This window comes from Eptesicus fuscus, chromosome 21 (genome assembly GCF_027574615.1).
Source record: "Eptesicus fuscus isolate TK198812 chromosome 21, DD_ASM_mEF_20220401, whole genome shotgun sequence".
Classification (NCBI taxonomy): Eukaryota; Metazoa; Chordata; class Mammalia; order Chiroptera; family Vespertilionidae; genus Eptesicus; species Eptesicus fuscus.
The window spans coordinates 949982-972301 of record NC_072493.1 but is presented as its reverse complement, the minus strand read 5'-3'; the positions used below and the strand labels follow the sequence as shown (position 1 = coordinate 972301).

Sequence of the window (22320 nt, the reverse complement as noted above, 5' to 3'; positions counted from 1 at the left end):
GACGGTCTCCCTGGGCCTCTGTTTCCCCGTTTGAACAAGGGGCTGGCCCACGACTTCTCAGGGTTCCCCTAATGCGGACCATGCAGGATTCAAGGGTCCCTGCCTGCTCTGATTTTGTCCACCCTCCTCTCGTGCCTAGTCCTACAGAGGAGGCCACAAATACCCCCATGAGAGGGCTCTGGGGGTGGAAGGTCAACTTTGCCTCCAAACGTGGAAACCACAGCCAGGGGAGTCAGGGCCCCGTGGTCCCCAGAACCGGGGACCCAAAAAAGAATTAGGTTGAGCTTAAAAGCAGGGACCCCAGAGATGAAAACTCTTCCCAATATGTACTGCTGCTGAATGCATCCTGCTCGGGACCCCCAGGGCCGGCCTAGGAGCCTGAAACATACAACTGGGTGGGTGGGTGGGTGGCTGCCAAATTGTAATAGGCACTCGTAATGATAATAATAGTAATACTAATAATATTTATGTGCCAGATTCTGAACTGAGCACTTAATAGGCATTCTCTCACTTAAGCCACACAACAGGGCCAGTGTGGCAGGGTTCTCCTTTTCACCAGCTTGACTGCAGATGAGTAAACTGAGGTCAGACAGGGTGCAGGCTCCCGGTGGCACATGCCCCTGACTTCTGGCCTTCTCACCCATGGGGACTGGGGGTCACATCCAGAAAAAGGCCTGAGTGGGGCCTTCTACAGCCCAGAACTAGGATCCAGCCCCTCCTGCCCAACCAGGGGAGACAGAAGACCACCCTGAGCCAGGGCGGGAGCAGCCCCTGTGCAGGAGGAAGCAGAAAGGGCAGATAATAGGATGCACAGGACGGGGACACTGGGTGGATGTAGCTACCAACCTGAGCCCCGCAAGTGCCATTGAGCCTGAGCCTGGATCCCTGACCCCTTGGCAGGTGGGGTGTGGGCGGGGGGCAGTCACCTGCATCCCTAGTGATAAAAAGCCACCTGGATGACTGTACTGCTCTCCCCAGCCCCTCGCCTGCGGTGTCTGGCTCAGCCGTGTGCAAGGCGTCTGGCCCCAGGGAGGGGTGGGGCGAACCTACACCGGCAGCTCCTCGGCTATAAATAGGCAGCCTCCAGTGGCTGCTCACCCGCCTCCTTTCTCCACCACAGACAGCACCCGAGCCTCTCGGACACCTGGACCATGGACCCCAGGGAGTGCTCCTGCTTGTCTGGTGAGTAAGGATGCTCACCCTTGCCCAGCTGGTGTGGCTCAGTGGTTGAGCATCGAACTATGAACCAGGAGGTGACAGTTGGATTCCCAGTCAGGGCACATGCCCAGGGTTGCAGGCTTGATCCCCAGTAGGGGGCGTGCAGGAGGCAGCCGATCCATGATTCTCTCTCATGGTTGATGTTTCTCCCTCCTCCCTTCCTCTCTGAAATCAATGCAAATATATATTTCCTAAAAGGATGCCACCCTTGGGCTTTGGCACTGTGCCCTTGCTTCCTCCAGGGAGCCTGCCGAGCCTGCGGGGGTCTGAGTCAGGCTTCCTTCCTGCAGTTAGGAGCCGCCAGCGGAGTCTTTCAGACTGGGACCTCTGGGGCAGCTCCCACTCTCTGCTGGCTACCAGCCTCATTTGCTGGAACTGGTAGCCTGGCTCTGGAACGACTGTGGGGGGACCCAGCAGCAGGCCCCTAAAGGCAGCCACCAGGACCGGGGAAGAGCTCCAGCCCAGGTCCTGGAAACCTGGGTTTGGTCCGTTGCTGCAGTCATTTCTGACACTTCGTATTTCCAGGCCTCAGTTTCCTCGACGGCTCCTGTGGGAACTTGGGCTTGGTGGAGATGGCCTAGCCCAGTGGTCGGCAAACTCATTAGTCTGCAGAGCCAAACATCAACAGCACAACGATTGAAATTTCTTTAGAGAGCCAAGTTTTTAAACTTAAACTTCTTCAACGCCACTTCTTCAAACTAGACTCGCCCAGGCCGTGGTATTTTGTGGAAGAGCCACACTCAAGGGGCCAAAGAGCCGCATGTGGCTCGCGAGCCACAGTTTGCCGACCACGGGCCTAGCCCAGTGGCTCTCAAACCTGATTCTACAGTAGAATCACCTGTGTTGCTTTTTTAACATACTGACTCCTGCCCGGTGTGCGTGGCTCAGTGATTGACAATTGACCTACGAACCAGGAGGTCATGGTTCGATTCCTGGTAAGGGCACATGCCCTAGTTGCATGCTCAATCCCCAGTAAGGGGCATGTAGGAGGCAGCCAATCATGATTCTCTCTCATCATTGAAGGTTTCTATCTGTCTTTCCCTCTTCCTTCCTCTCTGAAATCAATACTGTACAAATATATTTTAAAAAATAAAAATACTGCCCTAGCCGGTTTGGCTCAGTACATAGAGAGTCAGCCTGTGGACTGAAGGATCCCAGGTTCGATTCTGGTCATGGGCACAGACCTGGGTTGTGGGCTCAGTCCCCAGTAGGGAGTGTGCAGGAGGCAACTGATCAATGATTCTCTCTCATCATTAATGTTTCTCTCTCTCTCTCTCCCTTCCTCTCTGAAATCAATAAAAATATTATACACACACAGACACACACACAGACACACACACACACACACACACACACACACACACACACTGACTCCCTTTCCCCACCCATATCTTTGAATCAGACCATCTCAAAGGTTGGCCCCAGGAATCTACATGTTAACGAGGATCCTGGGGGTTACTGAGGCAGCCACCCTGGTTCCTGTGCGTGGACTGTGACTGGGAACCACTGGATGGTGCCCGCCACTTGGAATGATGCTTGGCAGCATCCTCCCCTCTGTCCAGCCCTGCCCAGCGACGGCCCAGAGACCCTGCCACTGTGGCGCTCTGCAGCACACCCTGTGCGCCCGTCTGCCTTGGGCCTCACGTTTCCGCTCTGTCCTCTCTTCTAGGAGGAATATGCATCTGTGGAGACAACTGCAAATGCACAACTTGCAACTGTAAAACATGTCGAAAAAGTGAGTCCAGTGACCGGGGCACCGAGGGCCAGGCGCTAGGAAAATCGGTTCCCTCCATCCACAACCCCCCAGCCATGGTGGGAGGAAGAGGGATCTGGATGCCTTTTACCCATTTGGGAGGACTGAGGGGAGGTTCCAGCCTGCCCAGCAGTGAAGGGGAGAGAGCACTGGCCTGGAGTCAGCAGCTCTGGGCTTTGGTCCCGGATCAGCCACTGTCCAATAACCTCGGGCAAACCCTGGCCCCCCTCTGGGCCTCTGAGATTCCTTCCAGCTCCAACATCCCACAACTTCCGGTCCCAGGGTTTTGTGACTGTGGAGTGAAGCCCATGGCTGGCTCTTCTTTTCCTCCTTCCTCTGAGCAGTGGGAGGGGAGGTGGTGAGAGAGCAGTGTGGACCCCAAGCTGATCTGTCCATCTCCTGACCCTTCCAGGCTGCTGCTCCTGCTGCCCCCCGGGCTGTGCCAAGTGTGCCCAGGGCTGCATCTGCAAAGGAGGCTCCAGCAAGTGCAGCTGCTGCCACTGAAGGGCACCCGGGTGCTGGGGTGCGGCCTGGGAAGCGTCTGTACAGTGCATAGGTGGAGAAGTTGAGATGAGCGTGCTTTTTATATATTTGCCCCAATGAGGTGTTGGTGACATTCGTGTAAAGTGTTGGAGCAATAAAGTTTTCATTCATGGTTGTCTGGTGGTCAGAGCCCTGTTTGAGCCTCACTCGGAAGGACCCAGAAGGTCTGACTCCATTGCAGATGCGGTGGTTGCCTGCCTGAATGCCTTCTGCCCAGGTTGCTAAGCGCAGGCTCCTGCAACTCTGCCTGAGGGCTTTCTCCTGCTGCCTGGGCCTTTATATATATATATATATGTTTTGATTGATTTTGAGAGAGAGAGGAAGGGAGAGGGATAGAGAGGTAGAAACAGCAAGGAGAGAGAAATATCACCAGCCCAGCAACACATGGCTCAGTGTTTGAGCATCAACCTATGAACCAGGAAGTCAAGGTTTGATTTTGGGTCAGGGCACATGCCCAGGTTGTAGGCTTGATCCCCAGTGTGGGGCGTGCAGGAGGCAGCCGATCTCATCATTGATGTTTCTCTCTCTCTCTTTTTTACTCTCTCTCTCTCTCCCATCATCTCTGAAATCAATAAAAAATATTTTTTAAAACATGAAAAAGAAAAAAAAAAAACACAAAACATCATCAATCGGCTGCCTCCTGCACACTGCACACTGGGGATTGAGCCCGCAACTCGGGCATGTGCCCTGACCCGGAATCAAACCGTGACCTCTTCGTTCCTGGGTCAACGCTCAACCCCTGAGCCACACTGGCTAGGTTGTTGGAGCTTTCTTGCTGTAAGCACAGCGTAGGCTGGGAGGACTGGGGAGTCAAGGCCACAGGGAATAGCCCTTAACCAATGACAAATAGTAGTTAGGAGGTAAAATAGATGCCCCATATCTTTACCCTTACAGTGGGACAGATCTGAGACCTGGTCCGCACCGTCCCCCAGAAGTCCTGGTTTCTGCAGCTCCTTTGTCTTCTGCTCTCCCAGCCCGATTCCCCAATAACACAAAACACAATCCCCCATTGACCTCCCGCTACGTCTCGATCTGAGCTGTGCCTTGCTCAGCTCCCATTCACCCATAAAGGTGATCTGACCCAGCCGGGTATTCCAGAAAAATGTTAGTCTGGTTCGTTGATGCACGTGTCCAGTCATCTTTCCTCACACTGTTTTATAAAATGTCTTTGGGGCCTGGATACCAAAGAAAGAGGCTAACAACTCCATCGTTACACGAAGAGTTTAGGAAGGGAACTTATATACGTAAGAGGCTCATCTGGGGGACAAGACGACACGGATGCCCTCTGCGCCATGTGGCAGGTGTTGAGGGGTTATATAAGACAGGGCGGGATGAATAGGGGGACTGCGGGGTGACCCACCCCAGATAATGGGGCAAAGACTTACGCGCTTGCTTAAGGAAGGGCAATGGCCTGTTCAGGAACCAGCGCGCCTGGGGCACAGGGAAGGGTGGGTGGGATTTGTGGGAAGCAATCTTTGTTCTGCTGGGATCTAACTGGATCTGGCCTAACGTCTGGCAGTCTCTGCTCCACAAACTCCAATCCTCAGCTCTTTTATTAGTTTTTCTCTTTTCTCTCCTTGTCTTTTTAATGTTTCTTTTGATAGATTTTCAGGAAGAAGGAGAGGTAAATGCATGTTTTCAGTCTACCATCTTGTAGGCTTTTTACTGGTATAATCGCTCATCTTTGTCACAACCCTACAGAATGGGGATTGCTATCTCCATTCTACAGGCGAGGAAACTGAGGCTCAGAGAAGACCCCAACTCAGGCAGGACTAGCTGAGAGGGAAGCTTGCAGACCATGTGGGAAGATGGGGGGTGGGGTGGAGCTGAAGTGGAAAGTAAACAGACGGGTTACAAGTGACCTTGCAGGAGTAAACCGTAAGCAGAGGAGACACAAAGGAAACAGATTTTAGGTCAAGAAGGAGAGCTTTCTCACGGCAGAGCTTCCTGGAGCGGGCAAGTGCTGTGTCAGGAGGCGGACACATCACGGATCGTGTTCCTGTGCTGCCTAAGGAAGACAATGGAGACCTCGGACAGGCTGTGACAGACTCTGCACCTGCTCAGGATGTATTCCAACTTGGGTGGAGACCAGAGGAGGGCTGGGTGGGAAAGGAATGGAGGCCAGGTCACAAGACAAGAAAGGAAGTTCCACGTGTGGACTGCAGGGGGCGCTCGAGGCACACAGGCAGCTGAGGCAGGAGTACGCTGGGCCCTTGGGTTGAGAGGGTTGTTCACGCTTCACGCTGGCTGGCTTTGGGACCCAGATACCTCAGAAAGGGCTTAGACCCCTCAGGTACAAATGCTCGGAGGATAAATCAAACCCAGCTCCCCAAGAGACGATTGAGCCTTAGTTGTAAAGGCCTTAACAAAGTGTAAACCACCCAGATTCACAGGGCATCGGCTTTTAAAATAATTTGGCACCTGGCTGGCATGGCTCAGTGGTTGAGCGTAGACCTATGAACCAGGAGGTCACGGTCCAATTCCCTGTCAGGGCACATGCCCAGGTTTCGGGGTCGATCCCCAGTGTGGGGTGTGCAGGAGGCAGCTGATCAATGATTCTCTCTCATCATTGATGTTTCTCTCTCTCTCCTCCTCTCCCTTCCTCTCTGAAATCAATAAAAATATTTTTAAAACAAAAATAATTTGGCAATGTAATCAATGGACCATAAAAACACTTATTCCCATTTTACCCAATAGTTTCACTACTGGAAATCTATTTTAGGGAATTCACCACAGATCCGGTGGGGGGAGCCTCACTCACTCACCGGAGGGCTCACTCCAGTACTATTGATAATTGTGAAAAACTGGAAACAGCCTCATTCTAAGTCTATGAGATCGTTCAAGGAAGCTGCGGCCCGTGCACATGATGGGCTATGACATGGCCACTAAAAATGCACAGGAAATGATTTGGTCAAATCGTAAATTATAGGCTATGAATTAGTTATGCAGTAATTTTTTTCAGAAGAGAGGCCACATAGAATACAAAATGTGAAAATGAAATATACTAAAATGTTGACAGTGGCTGTGTTCAAATCACAGATATTTTTCTTTCTATTTTTCAGAATTTTCCAAAATTTACTGATATGGCCTTTATTAAAATAAATACTGTTTGAAAAGAAAAAAAAATATGTATACTTTGAGACAGAAATTCTACTTTAAAGAATGTTGTCCCCTAAGGAAAAAATCATGGATGTAGCCCTAGCTAGTTTGACTCAGTGGATAGAGCATTGGCCTGCAGACTGAAGAGTTCCGGGTTTGATTCCGGTCAAGGGCACATGCCCCGGTTGTAGGCTTGACCCGCAGTGGGGGCTGTGCAGGAGGTAGCCAATCAATGATTCTCTCTCATCATTGATGTTTCTATCTCCCTTCCTCTCTGAAATCAATAAAAAAATATTTTTAAAAAATTGTAGAAGTGAAATTAATTTCAGGGACAGAAATTTACAATCTATTGATAAATATGGGAAAGGTCATTTATAAATCAGTGTGTACTGTAGGCTTCTAATTTTATATTTGAAAGGATTACATATGCATATATTTAATTCTCAAAAAATTTATACAATAAAGAAAGAATAAAGGGGAGGAGGGTATTTTAGAAGGATGTTATGGTTTTCAGACCCCTCAAGATCCTGGCTACCCTAAGGGTGTAGGGGGGTGTATTAGGGTTCTCCAGAGACACAGAACCAGTGTATGACATAGCCTATCTAATAAAGAGGGAGTATGATATGACATAGCCTATCTAATAAAGAGGGAGTATGCTAATTGACCATCACACCCTCGCAGATGGTAGAATCCACAGCCAATAAGGAGGGAATATGCTAATTGATTGTCACGCCCTTAAAGATGGTGGCGCCCACAGCCACAAGATGGTGGTTCCCAGTCCCCTCAGCCCCGCCAGGGTGGCAGGCGCTTGGCACGGCCAAGCCCGCCCTCAGGTGGGTCCGGCTGCTCTCTGCGCCTGCCTTCAGAGTCCACCAGTCCTCTCAGCTCTCCAGAAGCCCAGGACCAGCCTGAGTTGCAAGCAAGCCTTGGATGTCAGCTGCCCAGTCGCCCAGGGCTGCCCGAGGCTCAGGTAACCAGGGCCGGCCGAGGCTTGCGCTGCCAGCAGTGGCAGCAGCGGAGGTGTGATGGGGCGTCACCTTCCCCTGATAGCCGGGTCACCTCTCACCCCTGAGAGCTCCAGGACTGTGAGAGGGGGCAGGCTGGGCTGAGTGACTGAGTGACCCCCCCCTCCAATGCATGAATTTTCATGCACCGAGCCTCTAATATATATATATGGTGGGGCAAAGTGGGCTTACAGTTGTTCATATGGAAAACAATACAATCATTAATAAATAATAATCCTATATAATAAAGAGGTAATATGCAAATTGACTGTCAAGCCCTCACACAAGATGGCCACCCCCATGTGGACATAAGATGGCCAGCAGGGGAGGGCAGTTGTGGGTAATCAGGCCAGCAGAGGAGGGCAGTTAGGGGTGATCGGGCCTGCAGGGGAGGGAGGACAGTTGGGGGGGGGGACCAGGCCTGCAGGGGAAGGCAGTTGAGGGCGACTGGGCCAGCAGGGGAGCAGTTAGATGTCAATCAGGCTGGCAGGGAGTGGTTAGGGGGTGATCAAGCTGGCAGGCAAAAGCGGTTAGGGGCAATCAGGCAGGCAGGCAGGCGAGCGATTGGGAGCCAGCAGTCCTGGATTGTGAGAGGGATGTCCGACTGCAGGATCGGGCCTAAACCGGCAGTCGGACATCCCCTGAGCGGTCCCAGATTATAAGAATAAACTGTTTTGCCCTAGCTGGTTTGGCTCAGTGGATAGAGTGTCAGCCTGCAGACTGAAGGGTCCCAGGTTCGATTCCAGCCAAGGGCACATGCCTGGGTTGCAGGCTTTATCCCCAGTGGGGGATGTGCTGGAGGCAACTCATCAATGATTCTCTTTCATCATTGATGTTTCTATCTCTCTTTCCCTTTCCCTTCCTCTCTGAAATAAATAAAGATATATTTTAAAAATGTTCACAAATTCAAAAAAGAATAAACTGTTTTGTATAGTCACAACTGTAGAGCTACTTTTGCCCCGCCCCGTACATGCATTAGCACATGTTATGCATCTATGATGGGATTTGGCTCACATGTTGTGCAGGCTGCGTCCCACAGTCTTCCACCCGCGCGCTGGAGAACCAAGACAGCAGGTGGTGTCTTCCAGGACCGTGCCTGGCAGGAGCGGGCTGTCTCCGCTCAGGCAGGCCCTTCGCCCTCCTGCCTGTCTCTGTCCAGCCCCACAGACTGGCTGCTGCCCCCCGCATTGGTGAGAGCAAGCTTCACTCAGAACAACTCAGATGCTGAGCTCTTCTGGAGACACCCTCAGCGACACACTCTGAAGTGAGGTTTTCCCAGCTGCCGGCATCCCTCAGCCCCGGCGGGTCGCACAGAAATTACCCATCACCGTGGGGCGTGGACGGGGAGATGGCTCTCCCGGCTCAGAAGCCTCCGTCTCAAGGACGCGTCCCCGCGTGCACACGGAGGCGTGCACCCGGGTGGGGAGTGTCCTCCCCTGTGCACACAGTGAGAAGTGAGGTGGCTGCACGCCAAGCGGGGCGTCGGGAGGCGGGGAGCCCGGTGGGGGAGGGGACCGCTGCCGCAATGCGCGCTTTCCTGGGAGCCCAGATGGAGAGGGGGCGCCGAGCGCGCGCGCCGCGGGCTGTGCTTGCGCGCCCCCGCCGGGGCTATAAAAGCCTCGGCCCCTGCGGCCCTGAGCGTCCAGTTGTCGGGAGAAGCCAGTTCACCCTCTCCAGCGCCAGCTCCGCTCGACATGGACCCTGAGACCTGCCCCTGTCCTACTGGTGAGCCCCTCCCCCATGCGGCACAGCGCGCCCCCTCACTCGCAAAGAATCCCCTGTCCTATGGCTTCCGTCAAGGACATTTGGGGGAAGGGACCCTTATTTCCCGTTTTGAGCCTCGTGAAGGGTAGGCATATCCCAAAGGGCACTGAGGAGGCACCCACCTCCTCCCTTTAGGCCTGGCCCCGCCCGAGTTTTACCACTTGAACCATTCCTGCGGCTTCTCCCTGTCTAGGCGGGTCCTGCACCTGCGCTGGCGCTGACTCCTGCAAGTGCGAGGGATGCAAATGCACCTCCTGCAAGAAAAGTGAGTGTGGGACCCCCTCTGCCCCTGCTGCTCTGCTCCCCCGTCTGTCCAGGCTACATGGAGAGACCCCGAGGCCCCTCCTGCTCTGCTCCCCCGTCTGTCCAGGCAACATGGAGAGACCCCGAGGCCCCTCCTGCTCTGCTCCCCCGTCTGTCCAGGCAACATGGAGAGACCCCGAGGCCCCCTACTACATTGCTTCTGACTTTCTGGGACAGAGGTCCGGGGAGGCCTGAAGATACAATCGCCCTGGCCCACCCCCAGTGATTCATCCGTGGGCCTGGGGCAAGACATTTTGGAAATTCCCAGCAGATTCCTATAGGAAGCTGGAACTGAGGACTGTTATCCTGCCCCCCCTCCCGCCCCCCCCATTCATTCCCTCCTTAAAGCCTCCAGTGCCTGGGGAAGCCTTTAGTGAGTTTGGGGTTGGCTCTGGAGCTCCCATCCCTTGGCCCCTCAGGCCTTTGTGGATTCCCCTTAATTTGACCTCCCCTGGTCTCCCCAGACACAGCAGCAGTGTAATGTGCATGGGGAGTAGGAGGTGGGAGGAGGCCTCTCTTTTCCAGGGTGTGCAAGACCAGGGGTGGATGACCCCATGGGTCTCCTGGACCCCCACACCCGTACCATCTCTGCTCCTCCAAGTGTATCCTCCAAGCCTCTTTTCAAGGCCATGTACCCTGTGGTGCTGTAAGGCCCATCTCCCCCCCAGCCTGGGCCTGACCTGCCATCCCGGACTCCCCTGTGTACCAGAAAGGGGACTGGGCCTCACGCCCCTCGGCAGTGAGTGGGTTTCTTACTTCGGGCACGTTTGTTAAAGCTGGGGACGGCGAAACCAGGAAGGGCTAGGGTGGAAGAAGCAACAGGAGAGAGCGCGGGCGGGCTGCTTCGGCTCCCTCGAAAGGTTACGGGAAAGAAGTGAGCCGAGGCGCCTGCTGTCAGCTCACTGGAGAGTGGGAGGAAAGGGGCTTGGGGACAGGTTCAGGGGGTGAGCCCGGGAGGAGCTGCCACTGCCCATTGCTCCCCTGGTTACAGGTCCCTGGGGACCCTCAGAGTTTAGGAGAAAGAAAATTCCCTTGAAAGGGAGGTCCGCGTGAATGTGCCCCAGAGGGGCACGCTGGCTTCTTTGTCTCGAAGGGTTTTGTCTGGTTCCAGAGGTGGGGACCTTAGGGGAGCTCTCAGGGACCATCCCAATAGACTATTCCCAGCTTTTCTAGATGGTGGTGTCCACTGATCGGTCAGCACAGGGCAGGGGGTCATTCAACATTGCCACCTGGTTTTGCTGCTTTCCGGGGCCTGGAGCTGAAATATAGCCGAGGCCTAGATGTTACCTCCAGGGAGGAAAGGTCAGGCAGGGACCAGACCGCAGGGTCGGCGAGAGGCGGGGGAGGAAAGGCACCGCCGGGCAGCGAGGTCTGGCACTAGTTTTGCTCATTGCTGGGCACCCAGGGCTTTCTGCCCTGGTGAGCTGTATGTGGCTGTAAATTGCTCGCTAGTCTGTCCAGCTATCTGTCTCAGTTTCTCAGCTCCACTTGCCAAGGAATTTTCCTAGCTTCCTCCTACCCTGCCTCACCATCACTTACCTGAGGGGCTGGGGGCTGGCTACCCCTCGCCCACAGGCAGCCCAGCCTGCAGCTGACACACCACAGATGCTGAGTCAGACCAGGTGGAGACTAGGTAGGGGACAACGACCAGCCTCCTTCGGCCCCTGCCCTTGTTTTACTGCAGGCTGCTGCTCCTGCTGCCCCCCCGAGTGCGAAAAATGCGCCAAGGATTGCGTGTGCAAAGATGGAGAGGCGGCGGAGGCCGAGGCTCAGAGGTGCAGCTGCTGCGATTGAGATGAGGACCTGCCCCTCCAGGAAACACGTGTAAATAGTGCTGGGTGGCCCAGTGCCACCTCTCCCTGGGGAGGGGGGCTCGGCTGTGTATCCCCCACCCCTGCTGGCTATGGCAAGTGACAATAAAGCCTATGAATGGCCTAGCCAAGGACTGGTCTCTTCTTAAAGGGGAAGGATGTCGGGGGCGGGGGGGGGTGGAGGGGAGGGCGGGGCGTGGTGCCTCATCTGAGGTGCCCAGTTGAAAAGTGAAACCCCGAGACTTGGCTACTGTTCTGTTTGGGGCTGAGATGGAGTCAGAGTACACCCCTCCTGCAGATGGCCCTTGATCCTCCTGCTAAGTCAGGGTCAACTCTGGGAAAGGGGAGAGCAGACCCATAGAGGTTTGTCTCCACCTCTTAAACCAGCCCCCAGCTCCCTCCGCCTGTCATTTCTGGAATTTTCTAGTTGCTCCTACAGAGCTGCGCGTTTTCAGAGTCCTTACGGGGAGTCCGGGAGGCTCCGGGCCCAGCTTGGCAAACTCGGCTGCGTTTCCAAGATCACAGCCCTGAATAGCCCGTCCCCTGGAACAGAGCTGGGCTCCTTTTCAAAGCTTCTCACGCGGCACTGTCTCCGCGCCCTTTCTTCTTGGGGAAGTAGGCCAATAAGAGCTTTTGTCCCTGGGCCTTGTGGTCCAGGCCTTGGTGAATGACAACCCCCAGCTCCGCCTGGGCTGGCGGGGGAGGGAGACACAGGGTCTGGAGAGAAAGGCTGCCCGGAGGGAAGACGCAGTGCTGTGAACATGCCCGTTTTCCTCCAAGCGAGTTTGGAGTGGTCCATTCAAAAGCCCACCAGGATGTATTTTTTAATATATTTTATTGATTTTTTACAGAGAGGAAGGGAGAGGGATAACGAGTTAGAAACATTGAAGAGAGAAACATCGATCAGCTGCCTCCGGCACGCCCCCCACTGGGGATGTGCCCACAACCAAGGTACATGCTCTAGACCAGAATCAAACCTGGAACCCTTGAGTCGGCAGGCCGACGCTCTATCCACTGAGCCAAACTGGTTAGGGCCAGGATGTATTTTTAATAGGCTTCGTTGAGAAAAAAGAAGAGTGCAAGAAAAGTCACGCCGGCTTTGCAAAGAAACGACAAAAAAGGCTTGTCGTTGGCGAGCCCTGCTTGTTCTGAAGGAAGTGGCGTCGGCTCAGCCGATCGATAGGACAGAGAGCGTCCAGAAACGGATGCTTGTGTGGCTGGAAGAAGACACAGATGATCAAGTCAGTGGCCAAAGGGTTCACTCGTCAGGGCAAAGTGTTGGGATGGCTGGCTACTGATTTGCATGTCATATTGGAAAAAAAGCAAAACGCAAAGCTAGTGGTTAGAGCGCCGGCCCTCGAACCGAAGGGTGGAGGGTTCATTCTGGTCAAGGGCACGTACCTGAGTTTCAGGTTCCCTGCCCCAATTGGGGTATGTGCAGGAGGCAACCAATTGATGTGGCTCTCTCACATCGATGTTTCTCTCTCCTCTCTCCCTCCCACTTTCTCTAAAATCAATAGAAAAAATATCCTCCAGTGAGGATTTAAAAAATAAATATCAATGCTATAAAAGAATTTGGAAAACCGGAGAATCTTTATTCCTTTGGGGTGGAGATGATTCTGTTAAATAAGACACATAAAAGAAAAGACTGATACGTTTGAGATTACCTTGAACTTCTTCCCCTTAAGTACAGTACCTTATTGGATCCTTAAACGCTAGAATAATATAACTACTATAACCGTTTTATACTTGGGGCACTAGGGCCTAGGCCCAGGGTAATTTGCATGCGGTCTGTTAAAAAACAAACGGAGGCATCATACAAATGTTCAGTTTACCTAAGCAAAAGTCCATCTGAATTGGGAAGCATCCAACCTGACCGATAGAAAGGAGCCCCAAGGAGCTGCACACGAGGAAAGACTCACAGGCGGAAGGGAGCGGGAATGAGGAAGTTCTCACAGGCCAAACAAAATGGGCTGATTCTTGCCATTTACTCTCCCTGAGGGGAGGCAGGGATCACTCAGGCAGATCGCCTAACCAGGTGGTTCCTGATGGACTGGTTGAAGATCATTCAGCCTTGAATGAGTGATCTTTCCCATCTTTCCATGGGGTTCTGAGCAGGCAAGGAGATACACATTACCACCAAATCTGCCATCTCAACTTGGCCCTCCAAACCACCTCATCGCGAGAATCGTTATGGATGCTGGACACTGAGGGTAGATGAAAAGAATGGTCTCTGGCCCAGCCGGTGTGGCTCAGTGATTGAGCATTCACCCCTGAACCAGGAGGTCATGGTTTGATTCCTGATCAGGGCACATGCCTGGTTTGGGGCTCCATCCCCAGGAGGGAGCCTGCAGGAAGCAGCTGATCAATGATTCTCTCTCATCACTGATGTTTCTCTCTCCTCCTCTTTCTGAAATCAATTTTTTAAAAAGGAAATGATCTCCGTCCTTCACGGAGCTCATGGACTTGTGGGAGGGTAAGCCACTGCCGAATGGCCAGAGTGAACTTCCAGATGCTTTAGTGCTGGGCGCCTGATCGGCCATGGCACACAGGCCCTGCTGTTTCAGAGGTGGGAGGCTGATCGGCCATGGCACACAGGCCCTGCTGTTTCAGAGGTGGGAGGCTGATCGGCCATGGCACACACTCCCTGCTGTTTCAGAGGTGGGAGGCTGAGGCCCAGGGATGGAGGGGGACGCTTAAAAGCTCTGGTAGCTTTAAGAAGGAAGAAACCCTACCAGGTTGGGGGATCAGGAGGAGGCACTTCACATGAAGTGTGGCAAAATGGTAGAGTGTTGCCTGTGGACCAAAGGGTTGTGTAACGGGTCCAATTCCCAGTCAAGGGCAGGTACCTGGGTTGCAGGTTTGTTCCCCTGCTCCTGTCAGGGCACTTGTGGGAAGCAACCAATCGATGTCTCTCTCACATTGATGTTTCTCTCTCTCCCCCTCCCCCTCCTTCCCTTCCCTTCCTCTAAAAGGATATTTATGCAATGGAAAAAAATATCCTTGGGTGAGGATTAAAAGAATAAAACAAAACAAAAAGCCCTAGCTGGTTTGGCTCAGTGGATAGAGTGTCTGCCTGTGTACTAAAGGGTCCCAGGTTCGATTCTGGCCAAGGTCACATGCCCAGATTTCGGGCTCAATGCCCCCTGGTAGGGGGAGTGCAGGAGGCAGCAGAAAAATGATTCTCTCTCATCATTGATGTTTTTATCTCTCTTTCCCTCTCCCTTCCTCTCTGAAATCAATTTAAAAAAAAAAAGTTACAAAAAATATTAGATGCCCTAACCGGTTTGGCTCAGTGGATAGAGTGTCGGCCTGTGGACCGAAGGGTCCCAGGTTCAATTCCGGTCAAGGGCATGTACCTTGGTTTCGGGCACATCCCCAGTGAGGGGTGTGCAGGAGGCAGCTGATTGATGTTTCTCGTGGATTTTTCTAACTCTCTATTCCTCTCCCTTCCTCTCTGTAAAAAATCAATAAAATATATTTTTAAAAGTTAGAGGAGCTGATTTCATTCAATCACTCATTGAACTCCTTGGTGCATTAAAAAAAAAAAGGGGGGGGGGACATTGGGGGATGACAGGAGTGAGCATAAACCTGGCACGTAGAGGATCAAATGTATTGTGAGGCAGGTGTGGGATGCTCTGATCCCAGGGCAGACATGCTTGGGGACAGAAAAGGGAAGTTGAGGTCAGGGTGGAGGGAGGGGTGACCCTAGAGCAAGCTTAGCCTCCCCCTGAATGCAGGTGTCAAAGCTGCTCTCCCCAGGCAGGCCTCGCCCGCCTGTCAAGGAGCCTGCGCACTGCTGGAGGGTTCTGTGGTCTTCGTTCCTCTGCATTATTAAGCGGCCACCAGCCGGGCACTGCGCCAGGCACCAGAGCAAGGCCAGTGAGCACAGCAGACGCCGCCCACAGCCTGGGCGGCGAGTCAGATCAAACAGAAGCCATGCTCAATGCTGGCTGCCCCAGAGGCTGTGGGCAGAGTGGCTGAGTGCCCGGCTCCGGAGCTACCCGTGTAGCCGGATTGGGCCCCTACTGGCAAGTGGCTTTGAGCAGCATTACTTAACCTCTCTGAGCCTCAGTTTCCCCTCCATAAAATGTGGCTCACGGCAGTGCCTATCGAATAGGGTTGTCAGGAGTGAATTCATGCGGGTAAGAAAAGCACAGAGACCCTGCAACAGACATGGAGCTGTTTAACTCCTGGTAACTGTCCTTGTCATAAGGGCTACAGAGAGGGGGTGCATTTGCTGTAACAGAAGGATTCTGCCTATTTGGGAGTCTAGGAAGGCTTTTCTGAGGAAATAGGCTTTAAAATGAGCCCCAATAGAGGAAGAGGAGAGAAGGATGGAGAGAGTATTCTGGGCAAAGAGCCGGAAGTCAGACAACCTACCATTGCCTTTGCCCAGGTAACCAGACTTTTAAGGTGGCCCTCAGTGACGCCGGCCTCTGCTATCCACTCGCTTGTGCAATCCTTTCCAGAGTGTGGTCTGGACCAAGTGACCTCTATTTTTAAGTTTTCTTTAACTTATTGATTTGAGAGAGAGAGAGAGAGAGAGAGAGAGAAGGAGAGAGAGAGAAACATTGATTTTGTTTGTTTGTTTCACTTATGTCTGCATTCATTGGTTGTTTCTTGTATGTGCCCTGGCTGGGGATTGAACCCACAACCTTTACGTATGGGGATGATGCTCTAACCAACTGATCTACGGGGCCAGGGCCCTAGTGACTTCTTCTAACGAATAGAACCCCGCACAGTTATGGGATACACTTCTGGGATTAGGTTACGAACAACCATGTCCCCTGTCTTGTCACACTCTGTTGTTGGCACTCGCTCTTGCCCTCTTGCCTGCTCACCATCGGGTTGTGAGATGCTCTGTGCAGAGGCCCACATGGCAAGGAGCTGAGGGAGGCCTCTGGCCAACAGCCTGAGAGGAAACCAGGCCTCAGTGTAATAGCCCACGAGGACCCAAATCCTGCCAGCAGCCACAGGAGGGGGCGTGGAAGCTGACCCTGACCCAGGCCACCCTTCTTATTTTCCATCACCATTTATCCCTCTGTGCCCTCTTCCACCTCCACCCACCCTCCCCGCTGCCATCACCACACTGTTGTCCATGTCCATCAGTTCTCTTTCCTTTTTCTTTTTTGCTCAGCGCTCCCTCAACCCTTCCCCACCCCCAACCAGAGCTGTCTGCCCAGGTCACTCTTGAGATGACTGCATCCCTGAGGACACCTGGTTTGCTCTCCGAGGGCCTGAGGGCCCAGCTAAGCCTTCTCTGGATTCCTGAGCCACAGAAAGTAGGAGATGATACATGAGTGTTGTCTTAAGCTGCTCAGTTTGGGGGGAATTAGCTTTGCAGCAATCGGTAACTAATGCACCCCCTAAATGGGATTTCACTTCTGGGGATTAGGTTACAAACAACCAGGTGGTTTAAAGGTGGCCCTTAGTGATCCTGGCCTCCACTACCCATCCCCTTGTGCAATCCCCTCCCTTTGAGTGTGGCCTGGACCAGGTGACTTCTTTTTTGTTAAGTTTTTTTTTTTAACTTATTGATTTGATTTGATTTTTTAAAATGTACAGTATATTTTTATTGATTTCAGAGAGGAAGGGAGAGGGAGAGAGAGATAGAAACATCAATGATGAGAGAGGATGAAGGCAAGGGCAGTTGGAGGGGGAAGAATTGAGACCAGACATGTGGTACCTGTGATGGGGATCACAGACTCACATTATCCACCCCGGGGAGAGACAGGACCTAACCTCTCTCTATTCCTGTTTCTGTTGCTGTGGCAACAGGGGGTTATCTCTCAGGGCGGTCCCTTCCAGGTACGGCCACTTTCCTTGCAAGAAAGGCCTTTCTAACCAGAGCAAAATCTTTCTCCCTACAAAAGGGAGAGGAGCAGACACATGTAGGTGTGGAGTCAGAAAGTCCTGGGTTCAAATCCCAGCGCTGCCACTTACAGATGTGTGGCCCCGAGCAGACCCCATCACTCTTCAACTCCTCCTCTGTGCAATGAGATGGCATTGGCATCTGCCTGGGGGGCTGTGCTGAGGTCTCAGCGGCATGAACTCGGCATGTCCTCAGCACAAGGCCTAGTGCATGGTAGCCGCTCAGTATTACTCCCCGTTTCTACTGCTACAGCTTCGCAACAGCTGCACGTGTTGAGTCCTTCCACCAAGACATGTGTCTTCATTCTTCCCCCTTGAATCTGGGCAGGCGCTGGACTTCTAGACCAGCAGGATGTGTTGAAAATGACCTGTGCTTAGTGTCAGGGCCCCCGACTCAAGAGCCTGCAGCTGTCACTCCTGTCTCTTGGGACTCTCACTTGGGGGCCCTGAGCTGAGTGTGAGGAGCCTAATTGCCCTGAGGCCGCCACGCTGAAGAGGCCGCACGTGGGAGCTCCGGTCCACAGTTCCAGCTGTGCTCAGCTCTCCACCCTCCGTGCCAGGTGTGGAGTGGCGCGGCCTCAGATACTCCAGACCAGCCCGTCCACCCACTGAATGCCGCCAAGCGACCTCCGTCAGTGACACATGAAACGAAAGAACGACCTCAAGGAGCCCTGTTGGAATTCCTGGCACAAAACTAGGAGAGACAATACAGTCGTTGTTCTTTTAAGCTGCTAAATGTTGGGTATTTTGTTGCATAGCTACAGATAATAGGAGCAACCGTAGTTCACTGTTTTCTTCCAGAGGGACCTGCCAACCCTCGTGGCTGCTGCTCACATGATGGTATTTTAAAAAATATATTTTTATTAATTTCAGAGAAGAAGGGAGAGGGTTAGAGAGATAGAAACATCAATGATGAGAGAGAATCATTGATGGGCTGCCTTCTGCACGCCCCCTACTGGGGATCGAGCTGGCAACTCCGGGCATGTGCCCTTGGCCAGAACCGAACCTGGGACCCTTCAGTCCACAGGCTGATGCTCTATCCACTGAGCCAAACCGGCCAGGGCACATGATGGGGTTTCAAGGACGATTGTGATCAACAGTCTTCTGCACAGTGAAAGCCCAATGACGCACAGAGCCCTCAGCGTGGTCTGCCCCGCTGTGCCCGTTAGGACCGTGTCCAGCATGATTTAACAAAAGAGGAAATGATGGCCTCACAACGCCTTCAGGCATGGCTGGACCCAGGTGCTCGAGTGGTGTTGTCCGGCTCCCTTTCCTCTGTGATGCCTTTGTCTCAGGCTTTTCCCATGAAAACAAAAGCAACGCAGCTTCACATCCTCTGAGGACCATCTCGCTGCAAAGACTAACGGCCATTTTCCCAGCATAAGGCTCACTGAGTCTCTTTGGTTCGCGGCGAGGTTACCCCATCAGAGCCAATCACTGTGGCCAAGGGGGTGGATGGCCTGGGAGTCCACAGAGAGGGCCTCCTCCATCCAAACCATATGGAGTAAGAATGGGGAGGAGGGGTTCTCCAAGAGAAAACAAAGGGGACTGGCCCAGGGGAGGGGTGAATGAATGGCCGGGCAGCAGAACTATCCACAGCCACCTGGGCAGTAAAAGGAGAGTGAAAAATCACCTCCTTCATCCGATGGCATCCTCTGCTACTGCAGGCAGGGATCACAGCACTGCTTCAGATCTGCAGGGGGATGTTTTTCCCATCTAATGCTGCTTGGCTTCATCTCCCCCCTCTCCCCCCGGCCCCTACCACGTCAGGGATGCAGACATTAGAAAGTTTTCCCTCTCCACGTCTGTCCCAAGCACAGGGAGGCTCTCAGGGGCGTGGAGATGAGCAAGACTAGGCCCAGGACCCCCTCCACCTTTGTTGATCGGTCACCCCTTGACTTCTAGAGTCAAAATGATTCAAGGGAGACAGCTGAGACGGGAAGCAAGTTTTTCTCCTGGAATGGATGGCCCAAAGCAGGGCTAGGTGAATACTTTCGGGGCCAAAACAAGCCCCATTGTCTGCGCACAGCTGGAGTGTCTCCACTGGGTGGACGAATGGGCACCTGATTTGTCAGAAAGCGGGAATGTTGCCTGTAATGCGTGTGTCCATGTAAGTATCAGCAACACAAGCCGTCCACTGCCCAAGAGCAGCTCACAATGCGCTCAGGCCACAGGGCTGCAGACACAGTGCGGTTTCCAGAACCTTGGCTCTCCAATGAGAGAACGTTTGCACGTGACCCTCAAATTCTGGTACAATCTGACCATTTCACAGACGGGTACACTGAGGCTTAGAGGGGCCCTGGCATGTAACTGGCCCAGGTCATCCAGCAGAGTGACCATTAGGATGTAGTCCCTCTGGCAGGCCACCTCTCCCTCCCTGCTTGGTTTTTGTTGTTGTTGTTGAGAATCCTCCCCCGAGGATATCTTCCCATTGATTTTTAGAGAGAGTGAAAGAGGGGGAGAGACGGAGAGAGAGAAACATCCATGTGAGACAGATACAATGGTTGGTTGCCTCCCGCACGTGCCCTGATCAGGGGGCTGCAACCCAGGTACGTGCCCTCGACTGGAATCAAACCCGGGACCCTTCGCTCTGCAGGTCGGTGCTCTATCCACTGAGCAAACTGCCGAGGGTCCTGCTTGGTATTTTTATCTGAGTTAGCACTCAGGTCCCTGAGAGGTGGGAAAGTTTGTTCTTTCATTTTGCAATCGGCCCTGACACACGGTGAAGGCTGGGAAGGGAGGAGCCATCAAGGCGATTACCCCCAGCCCTTTACGTGGCAAATATTTATGAAGCGCCCCCTGTGCCGGGCTGCAGACCACTGCAGGGGCGATGAACGCCCCGGAGTGCTCAGCGGCAGCCTGGGCTGGGGACGGACACAGGGACGTCCGCATGTACCACAGACAGGGACGTTCCAGGAGGAAAAGCACGGATGTTTTCCAGCACGTGCCACGGGCACCCTGACGGAGCCTGGGGCTCAGGACGGCTCCCGGAGGAAGTGACCTTTTAGCTGAGCTGTGAAGACATCTCCATAGGACCTGACCGTCCACGCTGCCAGGACAGCCTGTTCCCTGCCGCCCCCTCACTGCATGCCCGCCGCAGCCGCCAGCAGCCCCTAGCCTGCCAGGGACCTTCTAGTAACCCGCTTCCTGACTCTGACGACACCTTCTTGGAATTCGGAGGTTGATGATGCAGAGAGGAATCCGGGCCGCCTGGCCTCTCTTCCTCTCAGCATCCCCTGGGGAAGAAAGTTCTTGTGGGTTTTTCCCTTTCCACATGTTCCAGAACGTGTCAACTTTCCGGCCAGCTGCCTCCTCTGCTCCTCCCTCCCCTGCCTGGCAAGCCCTCACCCTCCTCGCGTCCCTGACCCACTTCCTCCCAGACTGCACTGGGTCTCCTCCTCTCTGCTCCCCCTGCCCCAGAGGGCGCCTTCCACCCTAGCCATGACCCTGCTGTCACTGCCCCCATGCCCATGAGTTTCCGGAGCACAGGCTTGTGGCTTCGTGGCTACTGGTCTCCCCTGTGGCCCAGTGATGCCTACCCTTAGAAAGCCTTCAGCATCGGTCGGGCTCTCTAATGGAATCACCAGGTTCTGCACTCCTGAGCTCGGTGACCCTGAGCAAGTTACGTAACCCCCATTTCCTCTTCTTTATTTATTTTTTAAAAAATATTTTTATTGATTTCAGGGAGGAAGGGAGAGGGAGAGAGAGAGAGAAACATCAATGATGGCCCTACCTGGTTTGGCTCAGTGGATAGAACGTCAGCCTGTGGACTGAAGGGTCCCGAGTTCGATTCCGGTCAAGGGCATATGCCTGGGTTGCAGGCTTGATCTCCAATAGGGGGTGTGCAAGAGGCAGCTGATCATTGATGCTTCCATCTCTCCCTCACCCTTCCCCTCTGAAATCAATAAAAATATACCTTAAAAAGAAAGAAAGAAAGAAAGAGAGAAAGAGAGAAAGAAAGAAAGAAAGAAAGAAGCCGAAACCGGTTTGGCTTGGTGGATAGAGCGTTGGCATGTGGACTGAGGGGTCCCAGGTTCGATTCCGGTCAGGGGCATGTACCTTGGTTACGGGCACATCCCTGGAGGGGGGGTGTGCAGGAGGCGGCTGATCGATGTTTCTCTCTCATTGATGTTTCTAGCTCTCTATCCCTCTCCCTTCATCTCTGTGAAAAATCAATAAAATATATTTAAAAAGTAAAAAAGAAAAGAAATATCAGTGATGAGAGAGAATCATTGATTGGCTGCCTCCTGAACACCCCACACTGGGGATGGAGCCTGCAACCCAGGCCTGTGCCCTGAAGGGGAACCTAGCCATGACCTCCTGGTTCATAGGTCAGTGCTCAACCACTGAGCCACACAGCCGGGGCCATTTCCTCCTCTTTAAAATGGGAATGACAGAGTCCCTACCTCCCGTGTTGGTGAAATGGGAGCTCCGCAGAACTGGAAGCCTGTACTTCCCATTGCTAACAAAGCCCTGGGTAGACAGTGGGGAAGATGTGTCAACAACCGTCCCCCGGGTTGACTATGCGGCCACCCCGTTACTAAACCTTGGCCGTACAAAGAATTGTTGGCAAAGTGTTCTGCTTCCCACGGATTGTTGGTCCCAGCAGAATCCCCCAAGTCGCTTTCAGGCTCTCTAACCACTAGGGTTCAAGTACGGGCACACGGGGTGCGGGGAGCGAGTTGAGCCGGAGGTCACAGCGGGAGGTCAGAGCCGGGTGCTGGGCGCGCGTCCCGAACGCCCAGTCACAGCTCTGCACGCGGCCCCACCGCGCGAGGTCGCCCGGCGCGCACGGCGGGAGGTTCCGGGCAACAGCCGCCTGGATCCGTGTGCACAGCCCGGTGCGCCCGGCCCGCGCCCGCCGCCCTCTGACTCACCGAGGGGCGTGTGCGGGCGGCGCCCGGCCCGCGGGCCTCTGCACTCGCCCCGGCGGCGGCCGCTATAAAGGCAG

At 53.7% G+C, this 22320-nt stretch overlaps 1 protein-coding gene across 1 annotated transcript; it reads left to right on the top strand.

The window, feature by feature from the left end:
* The first annotated feature begins 1110 nt into the window (after positions 1-1110).
* Positions 1111-3628, top strand: LOC114226715 (metallothionein-4). The gene is made up of 3 exons (XM_028126943.2): positions 1111-1182; positions 2888-2953; positions 3384-3628. Exons 1-3 carry the CDS (start codon positions 1152-1154, stop codon positions 3473-3475), a joined length of 189 nt encoding a protein of 62 aa, XP_027982744.1. The 5' UTR covers positions 1111-1151; the 3' UTR covers positions 3476-3628.
* Positions 3629-22320: the final 18692 nt, after the last annotated feature.